General features: G+C 39.1%; 1 protein-coding gene across 3 annotated transcripts in view; it reads left to right on the top strand.

The window, feature by feature from the left end:
* The first annotated feature begins 267 nt into the window (after positions 1-267).
* The window catches only part of tmtc1 (transmembrane O-mannosyltransferase targeting cadherins 1), a 103407-nt gene continuing 90550 nt past the window's right edge, over positions 268-13124 (top strand). Inside the window, exon 1 of one of the 3 annotated variants that reach the window (XM_008401214.3) lies at positions 268-725. In XM_008401214.3, coding sequence (XP_008399436.1) covers positions 430-725 — 296 coding nt within the window. In that variant the 5' untranslated portion in view covers positions 268-429. The remainder of the gene's footprint in view (positions 726-13124) is intronic. The other 2 variants (XM_008401213.3, XM_008401212.3) reach the window with 2 other exon arrangements.

The following is a 13124-nucleotide window of genomic DNA, read 5'->3' as shown; positions in this document are numbered from 1 at the left end:
CTTAAAACAAAGTTTTGTCTTCCAACACATTTTTTCAACATTCCTCTGAATAGGAAATGAACGCATGTAATAAACGAGAAACGCCGATATTGGGATCAGTGGGTTATTGAACAAATACATAAAATTAAAACAATAAATAATTACATAACTAAAATGAGAACAGCCAATCAGTGAAATCGCTGAAATTTAATTCAGGAAAAACTTAAAGGAGTAAGTTTCACATTTTCTAGTAGGTGTATGCAGTACATGCCGGCGCTAATGTTCCAAATTCCCTACACTTTCGGACTGAACCTGAAGGCAGCACAACACATCCACACTATCTGACCTCGGCAAACTCAGCCGCTGCCTGCCCGACGGTATGGTCGTATTTTCTGACGTGTTTGACTTTCACCTCAGCCAAGCGGTGCCGCGGTGGAAACCAGGCCCGACATGACTGTTTCGGGGCGAGAGAAGAAAGGCCACCAGCAGGGGCGGCTGCTTCTCCAGTTGGAAGCGGTGTGGGCTGCAGCTTGCTACGCTGCGCTGTTCGTTCTGTGCTCGCTGTGCTACAGCAACTCTCTCTACGGGGAGTTAGTGCACGATGATGTGTGGGCTATCGTAAACAATCCGGATGTCCGACCGGGATCCAGTTTGCGGAACATCTTCAGGAACGATTTCTGGGGGAAAAGGATGGCGGACAACACTAGCCACAAGTCCTACCGACCTTTGTGCATCCTTACCTTCAAGTAAGTTCTCACTCCAACCCCTAGGCTTTGGGTTGTTGTCACTTACATTGTGGCTGAATTTCGTCATGTTACTACTATCCCACATTCCATGTCAGTGTTTTAATGAACAATTGGTAACCATTTCTCAGCGGGGGCCGTAAATGCGACATAAATTGGTTTCTAAAAACTCGGTAGGAACACCGTGAAACTTATTAAGGGACAAACACCCTCCAAGCAAACACCCCAAACTCCGAGGCAGGGCCGGTGTTATAGATCAACGGGTGGTGGCAGCTGGAAAAGACTGATGTTTCTGTGGGCGTGGCTTTTTAGGACCCCTTTACCGAACCAGGAAGTAAACAATGCGATAAGCTTAAAGAACTACAAATCTTTTCAAAAATACTATCCGATTCCGTAAAACAACCACCAAGATCTCGGGAATAACTAATTAGAAAGACTTTATTGGTCTAATATAATATGTTGCCCCCCCCTTTTTTTTTTTAAAGTTCATCTGCAAAACCATCAAAGTCTGTAAATTACATAGAACTTGTTCTGACTTATGCTTCAGAGGTTGAAACTCGTCAAAGAAAGATTGAAATAGATCTCGATGTGGAATGACCAGATCTCAAAGCAAAGATTAATCTCTGAAAGCCGACATAAATGTTAAAGAGCCTTGGGATTAAAAATGAAGTGTTTAAAAAGATCGACTGGCCGTGTAGTTTTCCCACACATTCCTAATATTGTGATATTTCAAATAGGTATCCACAGAAACTATAGCAAAATCTTAACTGTGTCTGTAATGTTACACTTTATTTCATAGCTCATTTACAGAAGACATGGCTACCGCAGCTCTACGTGTCATTTCTGCATTATTGTTGATATTTTTTCTCGTAATTTAACTAAACGTCTTTATTCTTTTCATCAAGTGACTGTAATTCTCAACCATATGAGACATCGCTGAAAAAACAATACTTTTCCATCAGAAACAGGTTAAAATCTTCACTCGAATTGAGATTCTGAAAGTGTCACCAGTTAATCCAGGTTTGCTTCCTAAAGCGCGGCGTGTCGTTAGATGACGATCAATGTCAGGTAGGAACGTCAGCCTCTCAGCTGACGTCATAGTTTAGTGGTTAAAACGGCGCCTGCTCAGAACTCAGCGACCGCTGGGACGAGTTTAGCTGGCAGCGCCATCGTCTGCTTCCCTTTTTGGACCAGTTTATTTTATTGTCTACAAAAATAAAATAATTAACTTGTTGCCAACATTTTGGAGGTAATATTGTGGTTTGCCAGACAAACTTTAACTATGAGAATATTGTCAGATTACCAAGTTGCACAGCTTTGCTTCTGCAGCCCAGTGAAGTCTTAAAGTGAAAACAAAGTAATGTGGCTTCCATTAAATGAGCAATGAATTAGTTTGCATGGTATTATAACTGTTTATATTTATTGATATGTTTGCAGAGCATGTCAGTCAACAAAAGACTGAAAAGACGCAAAATGATCGTCATGCTGGGTGGTAGTACAAATTCTAACTGTTTAGTACAGTCTCCTTTGAAGTGGGGTATAGTTTAGTGAACTTTTAAAGTATTCTTCAATCATACCATTATGTTTTGAAGAGCTCTTAGAGAAAGAAGAGACATTTTCATATCTGTTTATTTACGTTTGTCGCGTTTTGATCAGGAAATGACAAAACCACCTAATTTTTTACAAACATTGCGTTCAGGACCCTGTTTGACTGTCACTAGTTAATCTTAATGCGGCTCGTTCTGTTTTTAATTTGATTTCCCTTCGTCAACAGCTTGCAAACTGTTTCCCAGTAGAGAACACACGGACACATACTGTAGATATGACTCATAATCTGTTGGTGGTATCCGACAGGAATGTAGGAACGTTTATTATCATAATTTCGGCTTGTCAGTTTGGATATCACCACCACCAACATTAGCTGTTAACTTTATATCATTTAGATGAGATTTTATTACAGTACAACTTATCGACATTACTTGATATTCCTTTCTAATTGGACACATAAACACCACAAGCAACACCATCAGGTATGTGAGTTAAATTTTATTAAATATTACAACAACCTTATTGCTTAGCAACACTTACTGTGGGTAGTAAATGTCGCAAAGCAATGAAACAATTACTGTTTACCTTTTGGTTACCTGTAATGTAAGCAACTCGCATAACAGGTACTTGAGAGTCAATTCCAGTGCTGGTTACAAAAAGCAGAAACTATCCACTTAGGTTTACATTGCGGCTATTTATGAGTTAATGTATTCTGGTGAACCTGAATGTGAAAGGGATTGTGTTATTCATTGATCTGGTTATGCTCAAATGCGGTGTTTTCAAAGCGCAATGAAGGCTGTTCTTTAGAAAATTGTTTTGAAATGTAATTTTCACATGCAAAATTAAACATATTTGCGTCAAATGGGAGTTATAGTAAAGTTTTGCAAACGGTTTTTTCATGCAAGTAGCATTTTTCATCTGCGTTGTAGGTGGCATCGACACAGCCAAACATCTGCGGTGCGCATAGATTTCAACCAGTTGATTTAGCCACCAGTTGATCTATAACACCGGCCCAAGCCTTCATGGGGTCCTTAATGAAATTTGGTTTTGGGGTCCTCAATTTCTACTATTAATGTGGACAGGCTGCAATCAACAGTCAGACGATTAGATTATTCACATACATGCTAAACCTATTGCATCTCTGACAGTGCTGTTTACATCGTATCCTACATGCAATATAGGATGCATTTGTTGGCCAGCCGATTTCCTTAACTTTTGGGGCTCGGTGATCAGCTGATACTTGCATGTAAACCGGATGTTGAAATCTCCCCAGTCAGCTCTGTTTCCAGTTGGTATCTTGGGAGACTGCTGTTCATCGGTTTGCAGCAGTCTTATCTCCCAGGATATTGAAGGAGTGAGGGATGTGGAGCCCACAATAACTTTGTATCCAGCTGAAGCCTTGAAGTTCATTAAAGTTTGTTTGGAAACTGTTTGCGCTTGCTGGCTATGTGCTTGTCCTTCTACAATCTTTGCTGGAACAGTGATCTCGTTGTTTATATTGTCCTGGGTTTGAGGCCTGGCATTAACAGTGTAGAAGAGCAGGGAAAACATTGACATTATTAGCTCCAATGTGTATGCTTTAAGGCTGTTTTAAACAATTATTTAGTAATTAGGTAATCTATTAAGTATTTTGATGATTAATTGAGTAATCAAATAAAAAAAGATATATTAAATGTTGGTAAATACTAGAGATGTGCCGATCAAGTTTTTTCCTGCCGATACCAATCACCAAGGAGGGCTTATCGCTGATACCGATCACCGATACCGATCACATAATTATTATTATTATATTTTTATCATAAACACTACCGGTTTCATTATGTGGAAAAAGGAACCATAAATTCACCTTAATTTAGACAAAAACTTGTTTTTCCAAGAAGAAAACTAAACAAAACAGGCATTCTGCAAATTGTACTGCTATTGATAATACTATCTTTAACCGAGTAATAACATATGAAGGCTCTGAAGAGGCTAAATAATGCAAAGATCCAAAATAAAACCTCTCAACATTGCCAAAGAAATTCAAGTATAAAACTTAACATTCAAAGGCAAATACAGATTCCATTACAATAAACAATCCTGAGTTACTGAATGAAAACTTCCTGATAGCATGGTGGCTAGCTGATTACTGCTAGTTCTGAGTGGCTGTTTCTGACTGAGCGGAGTAATTATGCAGAGCAGAAAAGAGATCGATTATTTCTTTAGAGATTATCTGTCTCATGTTAGGACAGCTAAAGTTTTAATACGTATGTAAAATGTATTTTTTTAGGTTAGATGCTGCAGCTTTAAACAGAGGTTCGGTGTGAGAGTCACTACCAGGTGGAGCAGAAGCGGCGCTCCGTCTGTGAAATATTACTACCTGTAGCACGTAGCAGCGTTTCAACAGCGAGAGCAGAACCAGCGTCTTACATCGCAGCTCAAAGACTTAAATAATTTGCAGGTTATTGGTTTAGCTTTCTGACCGTCATGCTAATAATCCGGGTGAGTGTTTGTAGCTGTGCGCTGCTTTACCTGCTATCTGATCCTCCATATGTCTTTTTTTACTGCAGTGAGCCTCGATGTAGCCAAACTCCGTCAAGTATGGCATTGTTTTTATGTCGTATTAGCTTCGTTGTGTTGATGCATTTTGACGTGCTTCAATTTTCCGCCGCAACATGCAAACTTCCCCATTCACTCAGTGCGTTATAGTTCAACATCGCTTAGGATTTGTTGCTGCGCGTTTGTGCAGAGTGAAGGAAAGAGGAGACCAGCTGCACAGACAGGCTGCAAAATGAGATGCAGGTGATCGGTATGGGCAACAAGAGCCAATGATCATCGATCATGCACTTTTTCACGAAAATTGGCCCGATTATGATCGGTGACCGATCAATCGGCACACCTCTAGTAAATACTGTCATAACAGCAGTCTTATTAACAAATATCAACAGAGGCCCAAAGTTTCATGTTCCTGCGTCCCTAACAATTACTTTTCTGTAGTTTAGAAACTTATCCTATAACAATAATAAATAAGATCTCATTTTCAAGAGGGACCTGGGAAGAAATCTGCAACACACAAGCTGGTTACACAAAACTAAAACAAATTTAAACATATCACAAGTTTAAAACAAATTACAAACATTTTAAAAGCAGTGACACTGGTTGATGGAATCAAGTTACATGTTTTTAAGAACCACTAGAGATAAGTCCAATTAAATCAGATCTCACATCTTCAGATAAGACTGGAGCTGAAGGAGACATCACACTGAATGCTTGCTTCCCTTTTTCTGTTCGAACACAGAGGACATGCAAAAAAAAGGCTATTGGAGCGTGAAAAATTGGAAGTAAGCCAAGCCGAGTAGTTTTATAAATCAGGATCACCAAGTGATTGTTTCTTCGTACGCTTAAAGCAGGCCATTTAGCTTTTGCATACAACTCACAATGATTTGTAAGATGCCTGCTACCTGTTTCAAACTTGAAAGCACAATGATGGACATTATTCAATGATTGAAGGCATTTGGTTGAAGCATTCATATATAAAACATTTACATAATCTAGGAGTGGCAGGAACTCTCTTGATACCAATTTTCTTCCAGCTTTGAGAGAGAAACGGGATTCATTTCGATAATAAAACCCAGTGCATACGTTCGCCACACACTTCGCCGTCATTTGCTCCAAACCAGCCACTAGGCAGCAGCACCTGGAAGGTGAAGACCACAGTGGTGCCTGTGGTCATCGGGGCCCTCGGGGCAGTGACCCCCAAACTGGAGCAGTGGCTCAAACAGATCCCAGGAACAACATCAGACATCTCAGTCCAGAAATGTGCAGTTCTAGGCACAGCCAAGATACTGGAGGAGAACCTCAAGCTCCTCTGGTAGAGGACCCGAGCTCAGAGGATGAAACAGACCACTCACGGAGGGTGAGAAGGGAATTTATATATATATATATATATATATATAGTGGCTAAAACATATCCCAGGACAGCTAAAGTTTTAATACGTCTGTAAAATGTATTTTTTTACAGACGTAAAAAAATACAGACTGGGTGTGCCTCAGTCTAGGCACACCCAGGCCTCTGGTAGAGGACCCGAGCTCAGAGGATGAAAGAGAGAGAGAGCCACCCACGGAGGGTGAGAAGGGAATTTTTAAATTTTTTATATATACAGTACAGACCAAAAGTTTGGACACACCTGCTCATTCAATGAGTTTCCTTTATTTTCATGACTATTGACATTGTAGATTTACACTGAAGGCATCAAAACTATGAATTAACACATGTCAAAATATGTACTATACAAAAAAGTGTAAAACAACTGAAAATACGCCTTATTTTCTAGTTTTTTCAAAGTAGCCACCTTTTCACTTCACAGGTTGTGCCTTGTCAAGTTAATAAGTGGGATTTCTTGCCTTTTAAATGGGGTTTGGACCATCAGTTGTGTTGTGCAGAAGTGAGGTGGACACACAGCTGATAGTCCTACTGAATAGTGTGTTAGAATTTGTATTATGGCAAGACAAAAGCAGCTAAGTAAAGAAAAACGAGTGGCCATCATTACTTTAAGAAATGAAGGTCAGTCAGTCCAAAAAATTTGGAAAACTTTGAAAGTGTCCCCAAGTGCAGTAGCAAAAACCATCAAGCGCTACAAAGAAACTGGCTCACATGAGGACCGCCCCAGGAAAGGAAGACCAAGAGTCACCTCTGCTGCGGAGGATAAGTTCATCCGAGTCACCAGCCTCAGAAATGGCAGGTTAACAGCAGCTCAGATTAGAGACCAGGTCAATGCCACACAGAGTTCTAGCAGCAGACACATCTCTGCAACAACTGTTTAGAGGAGACTGTGTGAATCTGGACTTTATGGTAGAATAGCTGCTAGGAAACCACTACTAAGGACAGGAAACAAGAAGAAGAGACTTGTTTGGGCTAAAGAACACAAGGAATGGACATTAGACCAGTGGAAATCTGTGCTTTGGTCTGAGTCCAATTTTGAGATATTTGGTTCCAACCACTGTGTCTTTGTGCGACGCAGAAAAGGTGAACGAATGGACTCTACATGCCTGGTTCCCACCGTGAAGCATGGAGGAGGAGGTGTGATGGTGTGGGGGTGCTTTGCTGGTGACACTGTTGGGGATTTATTCAAAATTGAAGGCATACTGAACCAGCATGGCTACCACAGCATCTTGCAGCGTCATGCTATTCCATCCGGTTTGTGTTTAGTTGGACCATCATTTATTTTTCAACAGGACAATGACCCCAAACACACCTCCAGGCTGTGTAAGGGCTATTTGACCAAGAAGGAGAGTGATGGGGTGCTGCACCAGATGACCTGGCCTCCACAGTCACCGGACCTGAACCCAATCGAGATGGTTTGGGGTGAGCTGGACCGCAGAGTGAAGGCAAAAGCCCAACAAGTGCTAAGCATCTCTGGGAGCTTCTTCAGGACTGTTGGAAGACCATTTCAGGTGACGACCTCTAGAAGCTCATCCAGAGAATGCCAAGACTGGCATTCTCAAAGCAAAAGGTGGTTACTTTGAAGAACTTACAATATAAGACATGTTTTCAGTTGTTTCACACATTTTTGTTAAGTATATAATTCCACATGTGTTAATTCATAGTTTTGATGCCTTCAGTGTGAATCTACAATTTTCATAGTCACGAAAATGAAGAAAACTCTTTGAATGAAAAGGTGTGTCCAAACCTTTGGTCTGTACTGTATGTATATATATATATATATATATATATATATAAGAAGACGAGATAGCAAAGATATTTTCAAGAGTTATAACAATGCACACAATGTAATCATAAAGACAAAGTAATGACAAAAGAGAGATAAAGACAATTAAATAAACAGTATGGACTAGCTTACATTCTGAGATAAGATAGTCCACACATGCTTAATCACAATTGTATTTTCTAATATCTTTAATTAAAATTAAAACTTTATTAATTCCAAAGGTAAATAAAGTAATCTAATTTATTAATTCAAAGTCCTCAAAGAATGTTATTCTGGAATAACATAACACCAGAACAGTAAAGACTAATGAATGTAATAAACTGGTGAATCATGTGTAATAACCTGATACAAGTACTGCCATGCACTTCATAATTCTTGCTATTCATTACTGAACTCATCTTGACCCATCAAACAAAGGTCACTGCAGACATTTCTCCAGTGTGTGCAGATTCACCAGCAGCCTTGCGTATACCAGGACGTTTTGAGAAGAATGTACTCTGAGCTCCCTCGTGTGGATGTATTCCTAAAAAGCTAAATCCATAAAATGGTTAAAATAGCTGGTGAGGATTAATACTTTCTCCACAAGTAGTTGTCTGTATTGAATTGTGAATGAGGCAGAGGAAAGGCCAAAGTCTGTTCCATCCCTTTGACTGTATGTGCGATCACATAGGTCATATAGTAATTGTGAGTTAGAGTTGAATATAGCTCTCTATTAGGTTCCTATTAGAAGACATTTCATTAACTTTTAAAAATTGAAAAACAAACTTAAATAAATGCCTTAATGAATGAGCATGATCTGAAAGAGCACATGGAGCAAGATAGAACAGAATGCAGACAGGTTTTAGGGATAAAAAAAATCAAGTCCGAGTTATTAGGATGTGGATAAAAAAAGAGTAGTCTTTCACTTCGGGGTTCAGCAGACGCCACACATCAACCAGTCCCTGTAGCTGAACATAGTCCTTTAAGAACAAAGGGGGTTTTGGGGCTGGATACATACGCTGAGGAGGATTTATCCAATTCAGGATCCATTATGCAATTAAATCACCTGCCAAGGCTCCCAGGCCATTACAATATTAATTAAACAATAAATCTTTTTCAATGATAAAATTAAGTAAATCTGTATTAGTAGAATAGACATTGAGTAAAGTTATAGGATGACCAGCAATTAACTTTTTTTTTCTTTTTAAGGTTTTGTTGGCCTTTATTTGAAAGTGGTCACTTTCTAATTTAGAAAAATGTGGCTGAGGTTCTTACAGATGTGAAGTGGATTAACAATTTGCTGTTTTTATTCTCCATATGTTTAATTGTGATTCATATGCTGTTGAAGTTATACTGAAAATGAATAAAGCTATGTTCCTTCTAATCTGAGTTGTCCTAGTTTTGATCAAACTTTCCATGTTTTCACATATTGGTCACCAGTCGTATTGATTAGGAGCTTAAACTCATAATATTCAAAGAAAAACAGCAAAAAAGAGCTGTAATGGTTATAAGTACTGACATATTTCATCACTTTCTTACATTGAAGAGTCTCAAAGAAGACAGCTAAACAGTGATAGAATTATGTTGTACAAAGTATAAATTAACAAACTTGACTTGTATTTTGGGTTCTTGTTAAGACAGTAATGTCAAAATGTTTAGTTTGCTGGATAATGTCTTCACTTTTAGATGCCTTCATTGGTAATCTACACTATCAAGTGGCAATAAGATACATATCTGTATGTATCTTAGGGCCCTGGGAGAAGTAATCAGATATTATAGCACATAAATGTAGATCAATAACACGGGCACATGAATGTGGAAGTTACATAAACAGAAGGAATTATTTAAAACAGACATAATACTTTATATGCATAAAAACATTTTTATTTTACCATTGAAACGCACACAATTATAAATAACTTGAATAGTCATGTAAATTAAAGAAAATTTAAGTACTTGAAGTTATAGAGCTATGCAGATATTCAGCCCTGGATAAAATAACACTCTTGTTTTCTTCAGGTTTATTGTTAATTTTCATGTCCTGTATAACAAAGAGTAACCATTTAATTAGAGAACTGATATCTATCCATTTTAGAAGAATAGAATATCGTACATCCAGTTTCCTCCCACAGTCCAAAAACATGACTGTCAGGTTAATTGGTCTCTCTAAATTCTCCATAGATGTAAGTGTACACATGCATAATTGTTTGTCCTGTTTGTCTCTGTGTTGCCCTGCGATGGACTGGTGAACTGTCCAGGGTGACCCTGCCTCTCGCCTGTTGACCACTGGAGATAATCACCAGCATCCCTCCTAACTCCACTGGGATAAGGGGTTAAGAAAATGCATGCATTGAGAATATCATATAGTTGACATATGTTTTATCTGATAACGGGGGAAACTCCAGTGCAACAACAGCAAAATGATAGACAACTGAAATCATGTAGGTTCACGCATAGATAAAACATAAAACACAAATTAATGGTAACATAGTACAATAAAGAAAAAGTTGCAAGATAAACTATCTTGGAGTACTTGCAAACAGTGCACTCTGTTCCTAAGGAATGTGCAACTGAGCAGGATACCCTCTGGAGATGATTATGCAAAGAAGAATTCTTCATAGGATCAAGAAAATATGGACAACACTGACCATCCTCTTTACACAACTTCCTTGGGAAGGCAGGTCATCTTCAGTCAGAGGCTTCTTCAGATTCATCTTCAGAAAATCTTTACTGCCAACAGCCATCACTATCTTGAATAGTGATGGCTTACAACATTTAATTTCCCTTTGGGATTAATTAAGTATTTTTAAATTTGAATATAAATCAAATTCTGCTGAAGACCCCATACAACATTGGACCGGACCTACATGAGGGCTAAATTCACTGCACTATGCATCTCTCTGCTAGATGCAAAGGGACAATTGGGAGATTTAATTTATGAGGCACTAGTAGAGACCAAACTTTTCCATTTTCCGGCGATTGAGTTTTTAATAAGTGCCTCAGAAACTATTTGATTTGGTTGTCCAGGCTTTAATGAACGGGTTTTACTGCTCTTTGAGCAGTCACGTGCTGCTCTGACTACATTTGATATGTTACAGTTGTAACATTTGTGGTACTGCAAAAACAAACAAACAAAAAAAAATGCAGACTGTGACGGCGAGCTAATCAGGTAATGCGCAGACACCGTCAGTGGTGTGGTTGGTGTGTGCTGCCAGCTTCATACCCTGTTCAGTACAACTAAGCTTGTCTTTCAGCAATGATTCTGCTCTGCCGGTGAAATGCTCAGTGCAGCAAAGACGTGTGCAGTCCAGAGTAACTGGTGTATTGATTAAAAACCACTATTTTAAACAAAAACCATGTATATATCCTGTGATAACAAACTTAGCCTGGTGTGAGGGAGGAAAGTAAACCTGGTACCCTGCCAGGCTTATAATCCACTGACACTAGTATTGAAACAACAGTTGTAGATCTGTCATAGTAACATGACGATTCCCGGCCCCGGTCTTTCTGCATGGAGTCTCCATGTTCTCCCTGTGCATGGTGGGTTTTCACCAGGTACTCCGGTTTCCTCCCACAGTCCAAAAACATGACTGTCAGGTTTATTGGTCTGTCTAAATTGTCCCTGTGTGTGTGTGTGTGTGTGTGTGTGTGTGTGTGTGTGTGTGTGTGTGTGTGTGTGTGTGTGTGTGCATGGTTGTTTGTCCTGTCTGTCTCCGTGTTGCCCTGCGACAGACTGGCGACCTGTCCAGGGTGAACCTCACCTCTCGCCCGGAACGTTATTTGGAGATAGGCACCAGCAACCCTCCCGACCCCACTAGGGACAAGGGTGTAAAGAAAATGGATGGATGATAAATTATCCCAGAAGTTATCACACTATCACTACCACAATTAATTGCAGTTTTACACCAGATGTTACAGCAATCCCACACAAAAACATTTTCCACTTTTGTCTTGTCAGTACAGAAATTTTTTTGCCAGAAGTCTTGGGGATCAACAAAATATGTTTTCTTAAATTTGAAATAAACCATTGTACTTTTTGGTTTTAGCCTTTCATGCATGAACATGCATGAAAAACGCATGTTCATGCCATTTTTACCCATTCTCTCTTTCTTATTGATGAATTCGAACTCATGCAGAGTGAGGTCTGCAGAGCTTTGGATGTTATTTTGGGGTTCTTTTGTGATACCTCCTAGGTGGTTAGTTACTGAGCTCTTTTAGTAAATTTGGTTGGCCGACCCCTGATAGGAATTTTTACCACTGTTGTATTTTTTCACAATTTACAGCAAGGAAGTTTGTTCTCTGGATTGGTGTTAGGTCTGGGTTCACTGACAGTAATAATGCATGAGTCTGGCTTGTAAAACTAAACTAGAGTTCAACATTCAATCAGTCGACTGTTGATTGATATGGTAGCAATTACTAATTGACTTACAACCAGGTTGTAAAATTTATGAATGGAATCCACGTAAAAAAACAAAATTTTTTAAATATATTTACTCAAATTATCAACATTTTGTCTTAGTATTTTCTAGACGATTTGAAATATTTAATGGGAGGGAGAAACGAAACAAAAAATGCATCTGTAATTGGCAGAAAATCCTGCAAAATTATTGGGTAAAATATTGACATTACAAAAAAGTATGCATGTTCATATTTGTGGATTGTTTATAATTTGTGTAGAATAGAGAAAAGTGTCGTGTCCTCGGGTGTTTTGAAAGGCACTCAAATAAAATGCATTATTAGGCCTGAGCAGCGAAGCGCTGGCGAAGGTCTATTGTAATCGCAAGATTTCTTCTTTTTATTTTTCTGCCACTTTCTGCCTATTGGGGCCTTTAACATATTCAAAAACTCAGCAAACTTGACCCGAAATTGTCCCGAGGAACATTTTCAGATTCCAGTAGAATTGCAAACGGGCATGGCCAAACTGCTCTACAACGCTCCCTGAAGTGAGTTGGGGGAAACCATAGTACATAGAGATCTGAAACTCAGTACGTAGGTAGAGCCCCCTGAATCGAGAAAAAAAGTTTCTTGGAGGTACCCCCTAAAATACTCAGGGAGGCAGCCATTTTAGGCCAAAGGTAAAATTTTGGCCACTTTTCACTTTTACTCACGTGAAACTTTCACGCACTCCTAGAGATTTAGACCCATCGACGTCATTCTTGGTCAGAAT

The sequence above is a fragment of the Poecilia reticulata genome, chromosome 23 (assembly GCF_904066995.2).
Source record: "Poecilia reticulata chromosome 23, P_reticulata-male-v2, whole genome shotgun sequence".
Taxonomy (NCBI): Eukaryota; Metazoa; Chordata; class Actinopteri; order Cyprinodontiformes; family Poeciliidae; genus Poecilia; species Poecilia reticulata.
Note: the sequence above shows the minus strand (reverse complement) of the source record. Positions and strands in the feature narration are given on the sequence as shown.